The sequence below is a fragment of the Oratosquilla oratoria genome, chromosome 42 (genome assembly GCF_046742065.1).
Source record: "Oratosquilla oratoria isolate Oo_2021 chromosome 42, ASM4674206v1, whole genome shotgun sequence".
Taxonomy (NCBI): domain Eukaryota; kingdom Metazoa; phylum Arthropoda; class Malacostraca; order Stomatopoda; family Squillidae; genus Oratosquilla; species Oratosquilla oratoria.
This window is the reverse complement of record NC_134818.1, coordinates 26,861,396-26,878,576: the sequence shown is the minus strand read 5'-3', so window position 1 is coordinate 26,878,576 and position 17,181 is coordinate 26,861,396. Positions and strand designations below refer to the sequence as shown.

The following is a 17,181-nucleotide window of genomic DNA, read 5'->3' as shown; positions in this document are numbered from 1 at the left end:
ATCAGTATATAGAAGTTGTGTGTACAATGCTCAAGTTATGTGTGTGGATGTTTTTTATGCAATAGTTGGAAAGTAAGATTTTTTTAACAGATACCTGTGCTGTACTATAGTGTATAACCTGGAATAGTATTTATCACTGTAGATTACTTTAACAGTTAATTTCTACAAAAAAAAAATTATATTTGACTGTTTGAAACCATATTATTGTTTTATTCAATATATGAGAAATGTGGCTATGTTTGGAGACTTCATTTTATCCACACTTCATTTGGGTTGAATGACAAAAAAGCCTATTAACTGAAATTCTTTTGAGTGCCATTATATAACATATCATACCTATCTTTCAAGTCACCATCACTTTTCAAAATGTGTATTTCTTATAGATGGCGGACGAAGCAGAACCTGGACTTTGCTTTTTTAATGATGTATGCACAGCCAAAAGGTACCTTCTATGTACAGCTTGAAGACGATATCCAAACCAAAAAGGGATACATAACTACTATGAAAAAGTTTGCTCTTCAAAAGACAGCAGAGAAAAAGGATTGGTTTGTGTTAGATTTCTGTCAGCTAGGATTTATTGGTAAGCCTTTCACTGACCTTGTTTCTGTGTTTATGGTTTGATATATGATTGAATATTACCATTCTCAGGGTTATATTAACATCTTCATCATAATGATATACTTTATAGATTTTTGTTGTGGATAATGGCAATATTTTTATTTAGTTAATGAATGGACTCAGGACAAAACAAGCCCTTGGGCGATAAATTACATTTTGTTCTGAGTCAACCCTTGTACTAAGTAAAATGTCTGGTATTAATACATACATATATCAAGGGTTCTTTTCTCCTTACCAGAAAGGTAGCCAAAGTCAAAAGGCATAATTCCACTCCCACCCATATTATCCCCACCCATTCCACTCCCATCCACCACCCCTCCCATCCTATCATTTTGACTCCTCATGGATGGTATTCCTCTTTCTGGTATTAATAGACACAAAAAATTCTGCCAGGTATATCATTGTGTTGAAGAGGTTAATGCATTGCTCAAGTAACATGTCTGAACCTGAGTTTCTAAGATCAAATTTGACCTCCTGCCAATAAAATAACAAATTGTAATACTTATATAGCTGTGTTACATGTGGTAACATATTAGTATGATTTTTTATACTGTTAAAATCATAAGAAACAATTTGATATTGATTTTAATTTTCATAATAGTTTGTATCTTAAACAGAACCTTAACACAGCTGTATGTGTTCTAATAAACAGTCATTTTGTTTTAGAATGAGTACATTAGGAGTGTTACATTTGTTTTCAGTCAATTTTAATTTCACTTTAGTTGATGTGAATGTTTGCAGGCAAAATGTTCAAGTGTGTACAACTACCATACCTGGTTCAGTTTTTCGTCATGTTCTACAATGATAAGCCAGTTGATTGGCTTCTCGACTATCTCATTCAAACCAAGATTTGCAATCTGGATAAAGACACTGTAAGTCGGGCTGTATCAGTGCCTGCGAACTAACCATTCAGTAGCTCCAATTAACCAAATTGAATGTGGCTGGATACCTTGTAATTTTGGCTCTAGTAAACCCTTTAGGCTGGTAATGGATTCCTGTGGATGGTTGTTATCTTGCTACCAGTTGTCTTGAGAATGAGATTTTTTTCTTCATACTAACTTGATCTTCAATAGCAGCATTGGGCTTTTGGACTGATTATGGTACTAAAGTCTATTTAACATATTTTTAGACTCCTATAGCTGTGGTACATTTATACGCTAGATTTTAGTTCCTTTTCAGTTACACTAAGTTTCGCATGACTGGCTGCTCTTTGGTAATGACTCCTTGGTGTTATTTTGTCTATATGCTCTGTTGGTTCTCTAATCCCTTATTTTGTTAAAAACATGCACAGATTGCTTTTGAGATTCTTGTATCCAAAAGAATAATCATGATTTATTGTTGTACTCAGTTATTCATGGTTCTTGAATTATTATTTTTATCATATGTGTGTTTGTTTTGCACATACAAGTACATACGAATGTATGTATACTGTGAATATCAGTCAGTCAGTCCATTGCCCAAGATCTCTCTTGCTAGAGACCCATGGCTTCCAAGTAGTTGGCAATAGCCACTGGATTGGTCTATAAGTCACTCAAAGAAGAAATATTGTGTTGTTTTCTGGGTATGGTTAGGGTGGGGCAGTGTGGGATGAGGTGTTTGGTGTTTTTTGTGTGATGGTTGCATCTGGGGCAGTTTGTTTCTGTTGTCAGGCCTAATCTGTGTCACTATTGTCATAGTGCTGGATGGTGACCTGAGTGCAATCAGACTAGAAACTACTGGGAAATGACATAACAGAAGACCAAACTTTTTTGTCTCTCATTACATCTTCAGGGTACTCTGAAGATGTCTCAGTGGATGAAAACATTTGGTCTTTGTTATTTCATACCCAGTGATTTCTGCAAATATCTTTACTCACATGTTTATGATGTTCCTGCAAGATGAACAGCAAAGCTGCCCCTTTTCAAAACCCATCAACCCCCCTCGACTCCATCAGGAAGTAAGGCCCTGAGGGGTTGACACTTGATCTCCAGAATGAGCCCAAGATCTCTCTCTATCAACTTCAACTGTATTTCTTACACTTTTTCACACATGGAGAGCTGACCACCAGCAGCTGATCCCCTCCTAATTCTGCTTTTAACTAGTGATACAGAAACATTCCTACATTAGTACAATACAGGCAACAATCTAAGGTTTATGCCCGGAGAGATCTGTAGGAAGCCCTGAGGACCACTGCCAACCACTGCACCTCCTGATGTAGGCGAGGGGAGTTGAAAGGCTTCAAAAATGGGTAGTTTCACTGTCCATCTTGCAGGACCATTATAAGCAGGTACCCATCATTGGTTTTGAGAAATTTGTATGAAAGAGGGATTGTACCCACATTGTTGTATGGAACAGAGACTTGGAATATAAGTGAGACAGAAAAAGAGAAACTGAATTTGTGTGAGATGAAGTATTTTAGAAGTATGATAGATGTTTTAAAAATGGTATCATTAGAAATATGTGTAACTCAGACTGCTGAGGTGGTTTGTGGAAAGAGTGAATGAGGAAATTTTGAGTAAAGAATGTGGAAAGGGGATTTGGATGGAATGAGTGTGAGAAATGACTGAAAATGAGGTGAATGGATGGGGTGAAGGGGGCTTTGGATACATAGGGAATATCTTTAGAATGGAGAAAAAAAAATACAAAAGGTGGGAGTGAATGGAAGAAGACTGAAAGGGTGAAGGGATGACACAACACAATGTGATATTTGCATCTGTTTCTTGATTTATTGTGAATAGGTAAGGAGAGGGAGGGGGTTGCCATATGATGAAATGGTGGGAGTAAACTAGCTCTGGATATCAACCCCCTACTGTGGAAGGGCTGTGTCACTATGTTATTTTTTATCTAAATAGTGTGTCAAGAGACAAGGATGATCTTTCATTCATGAAGTGCTGAAATGTATGAAGTGGGTGTGTGATATGACTTAGCCACCTTCCTTATATAGAGAAAAGGTCTTTTTGTATTAAAGAATGCATAATATATGTATATGTGTGTGTGTGTGTATGTATGTATATATATATATATAGGTAATGGTGGTGGAGTGGAAGGAGGTTCCTTCAAGGTTAATGTGGATGAAGGTGAAACTGGGGAGAAGTGGGTCTTTGTAAGTGCATATGGGCCTGGTAGTGATAAGAGTGTAAAGGAAAGGGAGTCTTTTTGGATAGATATAAATGAGTGCATAGAGGGTTTAGGGAGAAATGCCAATGTAGTGATATGAGGAGGTTTCAATGCTAGGGTGGAAGACGAACCAATTAACAGAGTGGATGGGAAGTGTGGAGTACCAGGAAAAATTTGTAGTGGAGAGTTGATGATACCAAACTCAGTGTTTAGGAAGAAAGTCTAGTATAAGTACACATGGGAGAGGATGGTGGATGGAAGGGTGGTAGATAGGGCTTCCTTACTAAGGAGGTAGCCAAAGTCAAAGGCATAAATCCACTCCCACCCATTTCATCCCCACATATTCCTCTCCCATTCACCACCTCCCCCTTCCTCTTTCCTTGGCTACTCCTGGATGACGGGTCAGCCCTACATCACCTACTGCCCTGGGTCAGAAGCAATGCAGCAAGACACAGCACACCCATAGCAAAGTCTCTCCATTTAATTGGCAACCCCTTTCCCTGTCCCCTTATGCAGAAAAAAAGAAGACGGAGAAATTCCTTTGGGTTGTGTCAAAATATCATTCACACATACTCCCTTACCCCCCCATCCCCCACCCATTCCCTTCCATGCATCACAACATCATCCATATACAATCATTCTCCACTCACCCCTATCTTCTGTCTTCTCCCTTCCTTCTTCAATAGACATTCCCCTCTTTCCCAGTGCCCCTTTTACCCCATCCATCCATCTCATCCTTGTTCACTTCTTCCACCTCTGCTATCCACACCTCTTTTACTAATCTTTCTTCACTCATTCTTTCCATGTGTCTAAACCATCTCAATACTCTTTCATCAGCCATATCTCCCAACCCCCTTTTCACCCCCACTCTTCTCCTCACCTCCTTGTTTCTCACTCTATACAGCCTAGTAACCCCTACCATACTTCTCAGGCATTTCATCTCAAGCACATTTAAACTCTTCCACTTATTTCTAATTCTAACACAGCCTCTACTACTCATGTAAAAACTCTTGACTGCTATTAACAGCTTTCCTCCTATCCTGTATATCTTCAATATTTCGCACAGTACCCTCCTGTGTACCATGTCATAAGCCTTTTCCAAATCCATGAAGGCCCAAAAAGCATCCTTACCTTTTCCTAAAGCTTTTCATATATCTGCCTTACCACAAAATTGTGACCCATACAACCCCTACCTGTCCTAAACCCACACTGTTCCTCATCAATTGCTCATTCTTTCCCTCTCCTAATCCTCTCAATTAAAACCTTTCCATAAGCCTTCCCAACTACACTCAACAAACTGATCCCTCTGAAGCTATTACACTCACTCTTGTTTCCTTTTCCCTTGTAAAGCAGAACTATACTTGCACTCCTCCAGTTCTCCAGCACTCTACCCTCTTTTAAACAAACATTAAACAACCTCACCGGTTAGTCCACCATCACTGTACCTCCCTTTTTTAGACATTCCATATGACACCTGTCTAACCCAGGTGCCTTACCTGCTCTCATCATTTTAATAACTGCTTTCACCTTATCTTTCCTTATTTCTCCTTCATTTTCCTTATTCATCACTGTCATTTTCTTAGTGCTTCCCACTGCAACTACCTTTCCCTCCCTATCCTCCTGCACATTTAGCATACATACATATACCAAGGATTTTTCCCCCTTACAAGGGAGGTAGCCAAAAAGAAAAAGGCATAAAACCATTCCCACCCATTCCATCCCCAAATACACTCCACTTCCCTCCACCCTCCCTCTTATCTTAGCACCTCCTGGATGATGGGTCATCCCTACACCTTGTCCACTGCCCTGGGTCAGAGGCAGTGCTGCAAGACATAGCACATCCACAGCAAGGCCGTTTCATTAAATCAGCGACCCCCTCTCCGTTCCCCCATGCAGAAAAGGAGAAAACGGGGAGAAATCCCTTTGGGCTGTATCAAATTTTGCTCACACATACTACATCACCCCCCATCCACCCATTCCACCTCGTGCATCACAACATCATCCATATACAACCATTCTTCATTCACCCCTGTCTTCTGTCCTCTCCCGTCCTTCATCTACAGACATTTCCCTCTTCCCCAAAGCCCCCTTCACCCCATCCATCCACCTCATCCTAGGATGCCCCCTCATGTTCACTCCCTCCACATCTGCCTTCCATACCTCTTTTACTATTATCTCTTCACTCATTCTTTCCATGTGTCCAAACCATCCTAATACTCTTTCATCAACCCTATCTCCCAACTTCCTTACCACCCCTGTTCTCCTCCTCACCTCCTCATTTCTCACTCTATCTAGCCTAGTAACCCCCATCATACTTCTCAGACACCTCATCTCAAACCCATTGAAACTCCTCCTCTCTTCCTCTCTTATGTTCCATGTTTCTGCCCCATATAGTGCTGTTGCCACAATCACTCCTTCATACAGTCTCTTCTTAGCCTCCATTCCCAAATGTCTATTCCTCATTACACTTTTTAATCCACCAAGGCATTTACTTGCTTCTCTCAATCTACATTCTACCTCCACCTTCACTCCACCCTTTCCTACCACATTTTCTTAGCACTTCCCACTGCAACTATCTTTCCCTCCCTATCTTCCTTCACATTTAGCAACTCCCAAAAATACTCTGCCCATCTTCCCCTTACTGCCTTCCCTTCCATTATCATCTTTCCATCTGCACCTTTTACCTTTTCTTCTCTACTTGATTCACCTCCTCTTCCTCTCTTAATTTCTTTCCAAAACATCTTTTTATTACTTTTAAAATTTTCTGTCATACTCTTACCCCATTTCACATCTGCTCTCCTCTTTGCCGCCTTTGCCTTGTGCTTATTTCTCTTTTCTTTTCTTTGTACCTCTCATATGACTCCCTCATTCTATTTTGTAACCAATCTGTAAAAACTCGCTTCTTCTCTTCTACAACCTTCTTTGTGTCCTCATCGCACCCCTCACTACCCTTCCCTCTATTCCCTTCCATCCTCTTTGTTCCACACACCATCTTTGCACATATTGTGACTCCCATCTTGAAACCTCCCCACTCCTCTGCCCCTAGTTCTAATTTATCCTTCACTCCCGCTCTTCTCTCAGCTTCTTTTTGTACTCCTTGCCCTTTTCTTTGTCATTTAAGCAGTTTACTTTAAGCACCACCCTACCTTCTATCCTTTTCCTCTTTCTCTATCTTTCCTCCACTCGCAAATTACCTTCCACCAAAAAATGATCTGATATTTCCCCACTCTCTCCCCTAAGAACATGTACATCTAAAACTCCTCCTACTTTTCTCCTGGTTACTGCTAAATAGTCCATTAAAACCCTATCTAACACCCACTGCCCTCTCTCATGTGTACTTACGCTTGACTTTCTTCCTAAACACTGTATTTGCTATCATCATCTGTCTAGACACATCTCCACCATCAACTCTCCACTTTGATTTTTTCCAGGAACTCCACACTTTCCAGTCACTCCATCTATTGGTTCATTTCCTACCCTAGTATTAAGGTCTCCCAATACAACTACATTGACATTTCTCCCTAATCCCTCTGTGCACTCATTTAAATCCATCCAAAAACCTCCCTTCCCTATACACTCTTCTCACTACCAGGCCCATATGCACTTACAAAAACCCTTATCTCCCCAGTTTCACCTTCATCCACATTAACCTTGAAGAAACCTCCTTTTACTCCACCACAGGCTTACCTATCTCTTCACTTACTAGTATAGCCACCCCTTCTCTACCTCGGCCTCTCTTCACTCCTGACACCCTCCCAACTACCCTCCCAAACCTTGCCCCTCCCTTTCAACTTAGTTTCACTCAGTGTCAACACATCCATCTTTTTTCTCACAAACATACTGGCCATATCTTCCCTTTTATTCTCATCTGTACCACATCCACATACATTAAAAGACCCAAACCTTATGGTTCTGGTTGGAGAACTCACAGACCCTCTTATACCTTTACTTTTTTAAGAATGTCCCCTTTGGAGCTACGGAGTAGGAAGCTTAATCCTATCCCAATCCCCTTTTTGTTGCCTTTTACTACTTGGAAACATACAGTGGCAGTATTCTTTCTCCCACCACAGGGTTCAACAAAAAAGGAATTAAACATTCAGAGAAGTGGTACAGGACAGTTGCAGTATAATAAATTAACATCATTTCTCTATGAATAGAGATTTCCTCAATCACAATCAAAATGATGTTTAGCTCTGGTCAATAGGGGCACCCCATATAGATTCTAAAGTATCAGCTGGATGCTGCTGAGCAGCTTTTAACCCCACAATAGCATGCAGCCAGTATCCCAGATGAGGTATATATATATATATATATATATATATATATATATATATATATATATATATATATATATATATATATATATATATATATATATATATATCAGAGGTGGACGCATTACTGCCAGACAGGTACTGCATTACCGAAAAATCTGGGGTGCATCTCTGTCAATGAGTTACCGATTTTAATTCCCTTAAGAGTTGTCTGCATTACTGCGTATGTGTATATATATATACACATATGCAGTGTGTATACATAGATTTTTCAGTAATGCACTACCTGTCCAGTGGTAACATGCCCAGCTCTGATATATATGTGTGTATGTATATGTGTATATATATATGTATATACACACACACAAACATATGCATATTGGGGTGAATGGAGAATGCTTGTGTATGGATGAGGATGTGATGCATGGAAGGGAGTGGGTAGGGGATGAAGGAGTGAGGGAATATGTGTGAATGATATTTTGACACAGCCCAAAGAAATTTCTTCCCATTTTCTCTTTTTCTGAATGAGGGAATGGAGGGGGGAAACACTAATTAAATGAAGTGGCCTTGCTGTGGATGTGCTGTGTCTTGCTGCATTGCTTCTGACCCAGGGCAGTGGGTGAGATACAGGGATGAGCCATCATCCAGGAGGAGCCAAGAGGGAGGGAGGAGTGGTGAATGGGAGTGGAGTATGTTGGGATGAAATGGGTTGGAGTGGATTTATTCCATTGACTTTAGCTACCTCCCTTGTAAAGGGGAAAAAGCCTGTGGTGTATGTATGTATGTATATATATTATACATATATATATATGTGTATATATATATATATATATATATATATATATATATATATATATATATATATATATATATATATATATATATATATATATATATATATATATATATATATTTATATAATTCAATTTTATGATAAACTCCTTCTCTCATAGAGGGCCAGGAGGACTTTCTGAAATGGATATTTTCATGTAATATGCCCTAAGTACCAACTGGCTTCTTGCCAGAGATGACTCAACCTGGTTCCACTCCTAACCTCTGCCGCAAGCAGCAACATTATAACTCACTTAGCATATTGTGTAGTAAAAGATGAGACAGATTTTAGTCTCTGGGTTGGTAGGAAGGACATTGCAGATGATGATTCTGCATAGGACTTCATCTCTTTTGTATCTGGCATTTTTTGTGGTTCTTGTAGAAGAGGTCAAGAGTCAAGGCATTTTAACCAGTGTTTGGTTGGAAAGTACTTGTCTTTGGTGATGAAGCTTATCTCCATTTGTAGCTATCCATTGTTGATTGTTGGAACTGTAAGTCTCCATAGGTTCAGGTGAAGCAGTGTGAAAAAGTACTGTTTACTAGAGTACAGATAGTGTTACTTTTATGTCTGATGGAACACTCACTATTGCCATGAAAGAAACCAGGCTTGGATTCTGCCTCAGTGCCAATAGCGATTCTTGATTTTCTGTTGGTTGGTTAGTTTCTTCCCATCACTTCTTACTTGTTTAATTTTCCTTATGCATGATGGCTTTATCAGACATTACCTTCACACATTAGAAATCCTAAAAAATAGAAAAATAAAAAATAAATAAATAAATAAATAAATAAAATAAAAAATCATATGTGGTTCCTCCAGTGCAATTGGTACAAATTCCTGTCATGCTTGCACCTCACTATATAGGCCCTTTTCTGCTATCACAATAGGTTCAATGAGGTTCAGTAACATGACAACAAAATATATAGTTTTTCTTGAAAGCATCTTTCCACTCCCAGCAATTGGTGCCAGTGTTTGTGTGTATAGGGTTTTAAGTTTATTCTTTCTCCACAACATTTGTCTCTATTTTTTGGTGGTGGAAAGGTTTTTGACAACTCTACTCATGCAGGGTAGGGCCATATGGTCATTTTATATGCTTAATCTGGAATTATGTCTTGAATGCGTATTTATGGTTTCTGTGATTATGATATTTGATCACTTTACTGATTTTTATTTGCAGAGGACAATTTATATTTAATTTCGTTCATTATTTTCTTACACGGGGTGGAGTGATTTGATGGTGTAGTACCTGGAGAAGACATCATATATGATTATCAGAAAGATGGCATGTGTATTTCAGGAAAAATGTTCAAGACAATTGATTTGTCAGCTTTAGTCACATTCCTGTTGGTGTTTTACAACGACAAGCCATGTGATTGGCTTCTAGATCACCTGGTTCAGAACAAAGTTTGCCGATTTGACCAAAACTCGGTATGTTGAGCCATGTGCAGATGCTTGATGTGCAAACATGTTTTCCACTGTACGGTATGATGCTTCTTCTGTATTTCTCTTTTCACACAGCAAATATGTCACTCATTGTCACCTTACCTTGACTCACACCATAAAACCAAACATTTGTATTTGATTGCTTGCCAATCATTTTGAAACTGTTATTGGTTGTTTGTTTATCTACCATTTAATCTTTACTGAATGAGAAATAGTTATTATTCTGAGGATGAATAATGTTTATTAATTAGGATTGATAAAGTAAAGAAACAAACATCTAATTACTAGTTCAAAATTAACATTTGGCATTTTACCACCAAACTACCAAAAAATTGTTTTTTGTTCATAGTGTAGTCCACGGCTTCTGCTTTAGAAATTGTATGCTACTGTTTTGTTTTTGTCCACCTTCCTGCTTTTACTGTATCAAGTCACCTAGAATCTCAGGATATGTGTAGAGCTTTTGAATATTGCAATTACAACTGGAATATTTTAAAGGAAAATTTTTTGTAATAGAGCCTGCGTGGAGCACTGTTCCTGCCTCAGAACGCAGAAGGCCTGGGTTCAGTCCCTGGTAAGTACAAAAAGTACTTTTATGGGTTTCCAACCCCTCTTCACAACAGCGGACATCAGAGGTGCAGTAGATCAATGTTGCATATATATGCTAACACCTAATCAGTATGATCAAGCTGATTACATTGGTTTCAGACTTCATTTACAACCACACCCATTCCAACATATCAAAAAATCTTCACATGCTTTTCTCACCATACATACAACCTTACCAAATAGGATTAAGCCACTATGTTGAGGTATAGAGGCTGTATTGTCCTTCAGGGGGCTTCAGTGGAAATCCATCCGAGCTGTGTCAGTAATGGACAGAATAACTTCAAACATTTGTATATACATTCAGATTTTTCCTTTGTATTGAGGTGTGGACTGGAAATATGAATACCCAATACATGGACCTGAACATGCACCTATATACACTTGTTCATGCACAAGGGCTTAACAGCACTAGGACCAAGCCAAATGAAGAGAATATCAAAGTTGATGGAAGGACAACAGGGATGAAGGACAACTCATAAAGAAGAGAGATCTTAGAACAGCAGAAGAAGGAATAACTGGAAAGCATGGAAATAGAATTAATTGGTGAATATACTAGAAAATAGGGAAGTGCTTGTTGGAGATGTAACATGTAAAAGATAATGTATCATAATCTGAGGATTGAAAGAAAATCATGTTTTGTTGCTAGTAACCAGTGCTTCAGGAAACAATTATGCCCTGAAGAGATGGAGTCATATAGAGGGGACAAAGGAGAGATTTAAGGAGGGTTATATATAGAAGGGGTAATATAACTTGAAGATGGGAAGAAGACCAATTATGATTGTTGCCTTGAGTTTCACTGACTGGAAACCTGGAGCCCCACTGCAGTCAACAGCTGTCTCTGGGGCCCTTCCATAGATCTCTTTGGGAGAAAATGTTGGATAGTTGTGTGTTATATGAGACTGGGACTGTTTCTATGTCACCAGTTTATAGTAGTAGGAAGAGGAGTGCAGTCACCAGTTATCAGCTTTTTTTTTATGTGAAACTGTGAAAAAGTACAATTAATTTTTGACAGAGAGAGCTTGGGCATAGTCTGGAAAACAAGTGTCAAGCCTCAGGGTTGTACTTCCAGATGAAGGTGAGGATGATGATGATGTGTTTAAAAAACCTCTGTCAACTTCACCAATTCCTCTACCTTTTTCTACCTAAGGAGAGTGGACAGCCAGTGACTGTGCCCCTTCTGTTACCAGTACAGTTCAGTGACATAGAAATAGTCCTACACTGATACAATAGACAACAATTTGAAAAACATTTCAGACCCTCAGAGCTGCAATTCCAGATGGAAGTGAGTCATGATGGGTTTTGAAGATGAGTGGCAGAGAAATGAGTTGTTGACATCCATCTCACAGGACTAGCACTTGCATATATCCATTGTTGATCCCACATAAATGTATCCTACATGTGATTATAATGATTGTTACCTCAAGGTTCAGTAACTGGAAACCCAGTCATGCAGTGGCCAGCAGTAGTTTTTGTGCCCTTCCATAGAACTTTCTGGGAAGAAACTTCTGATTGTTGCCTACTATAATAATAATAAGAGGAGGGAACTGATCACTGGTTATTACCTTTTATTACATGAAAAGGTCAAAGAAATACAGTTGAAGTTGATAGAGAAATATATTGAGCCCAATCCAGAGACCAAGTGTATGATTCCAAATGGAAGTGATGGTGTTGATGGATTTTGATGATGGGCAGCAGGGAGATGGTTCTCTCTGATATCCATCTTGCAGGACCACAACTTGCAGGAATTATTTAGTTGTGCCAAGCCCAAATGAGAAAGGAGGAGGGTATTTGTAACAGGTTTGGTTTGCCAGCAATGTAAGAAAGAAGTTGCTCAAGATTCACAAAGAAAGGTTCAGTCAGAGAGCACAGCTGACAGGCCTTGAAGGTCTACAGGTCTCTGGTGAGTGAGTTCTATATAGGTTAGTTTTGTCAGAAAGGGGTCAGAAGGAAGTTCATTAATGGTTTCCCATGTTGTTGGTGGACGGAGTGAAGAAGAATGTATAGAAATGTCTGGGGAAGTCATGTGTTGATTGTATTAGGGGATTGTTTTGTTGGGTGTTTGCTGGAGTTACATGTATATACCTAATTATAGTACACTTGGCCCTCCATTTAACGGACCCCAATGCAATTGATCCCCAATTTAGCAGACAAAAAATCCCCACCAATATAGAGCCAAACAATGGCCCAGTTGTCCATTGCTGCATACAGTCGGGCAATCCAAGTCATTCATCGATTGTTGCACAATATTTTACAGTGATACATCAACCCATGCCTGCACCATGCTGCCCAAGAAAGAACTTTATTTCTGTTAATTTATTTCATATTTACCTGTTGTGTGTGTTAAAACTAATCAATAATACAATATTACCATATTGTTATCAGGCACAGTAAAAGAAACCAACAAATGTATACTGTAACAAATTGCCAACAAAAGTCATTTGTCTATTATTTACCAATCCAGTCCATTCTATATACATTTGGTAGGAATGGACCAGTCCTTGCATGGATTTGTCCATTAAATGGAAGGTTGAGTGTATACAGGAAAGGAGCAATGCTCATTGGGTCCTGTATTATTCTCTAATTTTCTAACATACCTAGACTCAAATTCATGTTTGGTTCCAATTTGATCTATATCCTTGATTTCCAGTAATCATATTTAGATTTGAATTTTTGTATTGTTTGAACTTGGACTTTATCACCTAAGCTATTCCGCATATTTATGCATCTATATGGAAAACTGTATTTCTTCACATCCTCTCTAAATGTGGTTTTTCTTAATTTCCTTCCATGACCTCTTGAAACCCTCCCATCATTAATCAGGAGATCTCTTCTATCAGTGCAATCTATCCCCATTAGTGACCTGAACACTGTAATCATGTCACCTCTTTCTCTTTGATCTTTCAAAGTTGGTAGACCCAGTACTTTTAGTCTTTCCTCATATGGTTTATCTCCCAGGCTGGGGACCAGTTTGGTTGCTGCCCTTTGTATTCTCTCAGTCTTACTTCTATCCCTCATTCTGTGTGGGGACTCTACTACTGATGCATGTTCCAATCTTGGACTTATCAAGGTTTCATTGAGTTTTTTCTCTATATCCATATTATGGAATGCCACTTTAATTTTCTGCAGTAGTCCATATGTCTCTCCCACAATCCTTCTGATATGTCTGTCAGGTGACAGGTTGTCTTTTATCAAGTCTCCCAAGTCTTTCTCCTCTTTTGCTTTTGTAATGTGTTCACTTCTCAAGGAATAGTTTAAGGATGGCCTTTTGCCACTATTGCCCATTTCCAGTATTTTGCATTTTTTTTTTTAAATTAAACTTCATTTCCCCTTCTTGGCTCCATGCAAAAATAGTATCTAGACTTTTTTGCAGTATTCTACCGTCCTTCTCATTTTTCACTCTTCTCATGATTTTTGCATCATCTCCAAACATGTTAGCATAACTCATTGTTCCTTCCATCATGTCATTTACATAGACAAGAAACATTATTGGTGCAAGTACTGAACCTTGTGGAACTCTGCTCATTACTGCTCTCCAGCTTGAGAGCTTGTCCTTTAGTACTGTCATCATGTATCTTTCCTTCAAAAAGTCTTTAACCCCTTCAATACGATGACGCCTACGTAGGCGTCATGAGGAGCAAGTGGGTATGCAAGGATGCCGATGTCGGCGTCTTGATTATATTTATTGTAGTTGTACCTGTGTGACCCCCATACTCTGTAAACTGGCTTCATCATATTTTCTATGGTTATCAAAATTCACGGGTGAAAGAGAATGAGCAATACAGCGGTGACTTTATTATTTATAATGCGAGTATTATGACACAACATCGCATGTCTGGCAGCTAATGCTGCCCGCGAGATTTTGGCCCAGAATGAAGGGGTTAATCCATTCTAATAATTTGCCTTTCAGTCCTCCAACATGCTCCAATTTCCACATAAGTCAACTGTAAGGTACATTATCAAATGCCTTCTCTAGGTCCAGGTACATGCAGTCCACCCACCCCTCTCTTGCAGCACATCAATCACTCTTGTGTAAAAGCTTAAAAGGTTTGACACGCATGACCTCTGAGATCTGAAGCCAAACTGACTGTCTCTCAGAATATTCATCTTTTCAAGATATTTGGTCCATCAATCTTTCATAATTCTTTCACATGATTTCACTATTGTGCTGGTTAGTGATACTGGCCATTTAGTGGTGTTTCCTCATTTTCACCTTTGTGAATTAGCACCACATGTGCCCTTATCCAATCAAGTGGCGCAGTGCCTTCTTTCAGTGAACATGTAATAAGACTGTAGATCTTATCTGCTAGTTGTTCTCTACATTCTTTAAGTATCCAGTTTGAGATCCTGAGGCTTTTGTCTCATCCAGTGATCCCAGGAGATTGAGCACTTCCCATACTTATACATTTATATATCCTAAACTTGTTTTTTTTTTTGCTCCCCTCTCTTTTCTCCAAAAAGTTGTGCTCTTTTGTGAAGATCAATTGTTATTTCTGCCTGAGCTGAGGCCTCTTCAAAGACCTCACCATCTACTATTAACTTTGAGATTTCTTCCGTGTCTTAGTTTACCATTTATGTTTTGTTTCATCTTTGCATTCATCTACTACACCTCTTTCAAAATTGCTTTCTTCCTCCCTGCAAATTCTGGTACAGTCATTCCTAGCTTGTTTTATTGCTTCTTTTCTTTCTCCATTTTCCCCAAGCCTCATTCCTGGCCTTTATCAAAATCTTACACTTTTTGTTAAACCAATCCTGTTTTTGCTTCTTCCTTCTCTAGTCTTTGGTACATTTTTGTTCACTCTTAGGTTGTAAATGTCAACACAGATTTCCCATTTCCTCTTTATTCCTGTAGCATTCATGAATTCTTCCCAGTTTGTTTCTTCAAAGAATTTTCTCATCCCTAAGTAATCTGCTTTCCTAAAATTTAGTATATTTACATTGGAGAGTTGATCTTGGACTTTGTTTCCTTTTTTTTTTTGTCTTGTGGTTGAGTGTAGAACCAAATGGGGTGGTGTCTAGGTCCCTGTCTGATATGTGGTTTAAGTTGTTGCATTGTAGGGTGATGATGTTGTTGGTGGTATGTAGATGTTTGTGATGTATTGTTTTCTTTATCTGTGTTTATGTGTAATGATTATTTCCATTGTAATGTCTGAGTCCTTGTTGAGTTTATTTTGTTATGTTGAAGAATGGTATGCTTTTGTGTATTTACTTAATTGCATTATACAAGAAAGGAACTGTTCGTGGGTTCCTGTATTTTTCTCCATTGTACATAGTTTTAAATTCATTTATGGTTTTATTCTAGAGCTATACCATTTTCTAGGTAAGTCAAGGAGTTATATCTGAACAGAGAACTGTAAGCCTTGATATCCTTCAAATATGTGGTCCTTTTAAATTTATTCCCATGGCCTCGTGATGCCCAACCATCCCAAACCAGGAGTTCTTTGTCGCTTTTCTTTTCTCCCTACATTGACCTGAACACTACAGTCATACCACCCTTTTCTCTTATTTCTTTTCATGATGGTAGGTCCAATACTTCTAATCTATTTGTTTGATTTATACGTAAGGCCAGGAACCAACTTGGCCACTGATTTTTTGTGTTGTCTTGATCTTGTGTATATCCTTCACTCTGTTGGGATTTGTCCATGTCTTCAATGTTACTGCATGAGAGGATGGAGAGTGGGAGTCACTGATTAAATGAAGTGGCCTTGCTGTGGATGTGCTGTGTCTTGTTGCATTGCTTCTGATCCAGGGTGGTAAGATGCAGGAATGAGGTGTCATCCAGGAGGAGCCAAGATGAGAAGGAGGGAGGGAGGGTTGGTGAATGGGGGTGAAATAGGTGGGAGTGGAATTATGCCTTTTGACATTGACTACCTCCCTTGCAAGGGGGAAAAAACCTATGGTATATGTATGTATGTATGTATTTGTGCAGTATGTATGTTGTCTTTGTGTAAGAATTACCACATTTCTGTACGTTTGTTTGTGATATTATTGACGATTATTTGTAGTATGTTTAGGTTGTGTTTGCTTTGTCTTGTGTTGGGATAGTTTTGTTTGAGGATCTGGGTGTGTGTAGGCAGCAGGTTTTGTTTGTTGTGCATTGTTTAAGTGTTTTGAGTATGATACATGTTAGGTGGACCCAAGAGTGTTAGTTGTTACATAAGAGATGTGTATGTATATGGGAGGGAACTTATGCATTTAGGACATATGTAAGGGCCTATGTTTATTTCTATGTCACTGGCTGGCAGAAGATGAGGGAAGATGGGTACAGTCCCCAGATGTGGGCCCCACAGAGAAGACACTCCCACACCTGACAGGATC

The 17,181-nt window shown here is 38.9% G+C and overlaps 1 protein-coding gene across 3 annotated transcripts in view; it reads left to right on the top strand.

Moving 5' to 3' along the window:
* The window catches only part of Mgat4a (alpha-1,3-mannosyl-glycoprotein 4-beta-N-acetylglucosaminyltransferase a), a 604,562-nt gene that overhangs the window by 536,217 nt on the left and 51,164 nt on the right, over positions 1-17,181 (top strand). For 2 of the 3 annotated variants that reach the window (XM_076179097.1, XM_076179095.1), the window contains 2 exons: positions 384-580; positions 1,360-1,490. In XM_076179097.1, coding sequence (XP_076035212.1) covers positions 384-580; positions 1,360-1,490 — 328 coding nt within the window. Of the gene's footprint in view, positions 1-383; positions 581-1,359; positions 1,491-10,114; positions 10,246-17,181 lie in introns of all 3 variants that reach the window. The other variant, XM_076179096.1, reaches the window with a different exon arrangement.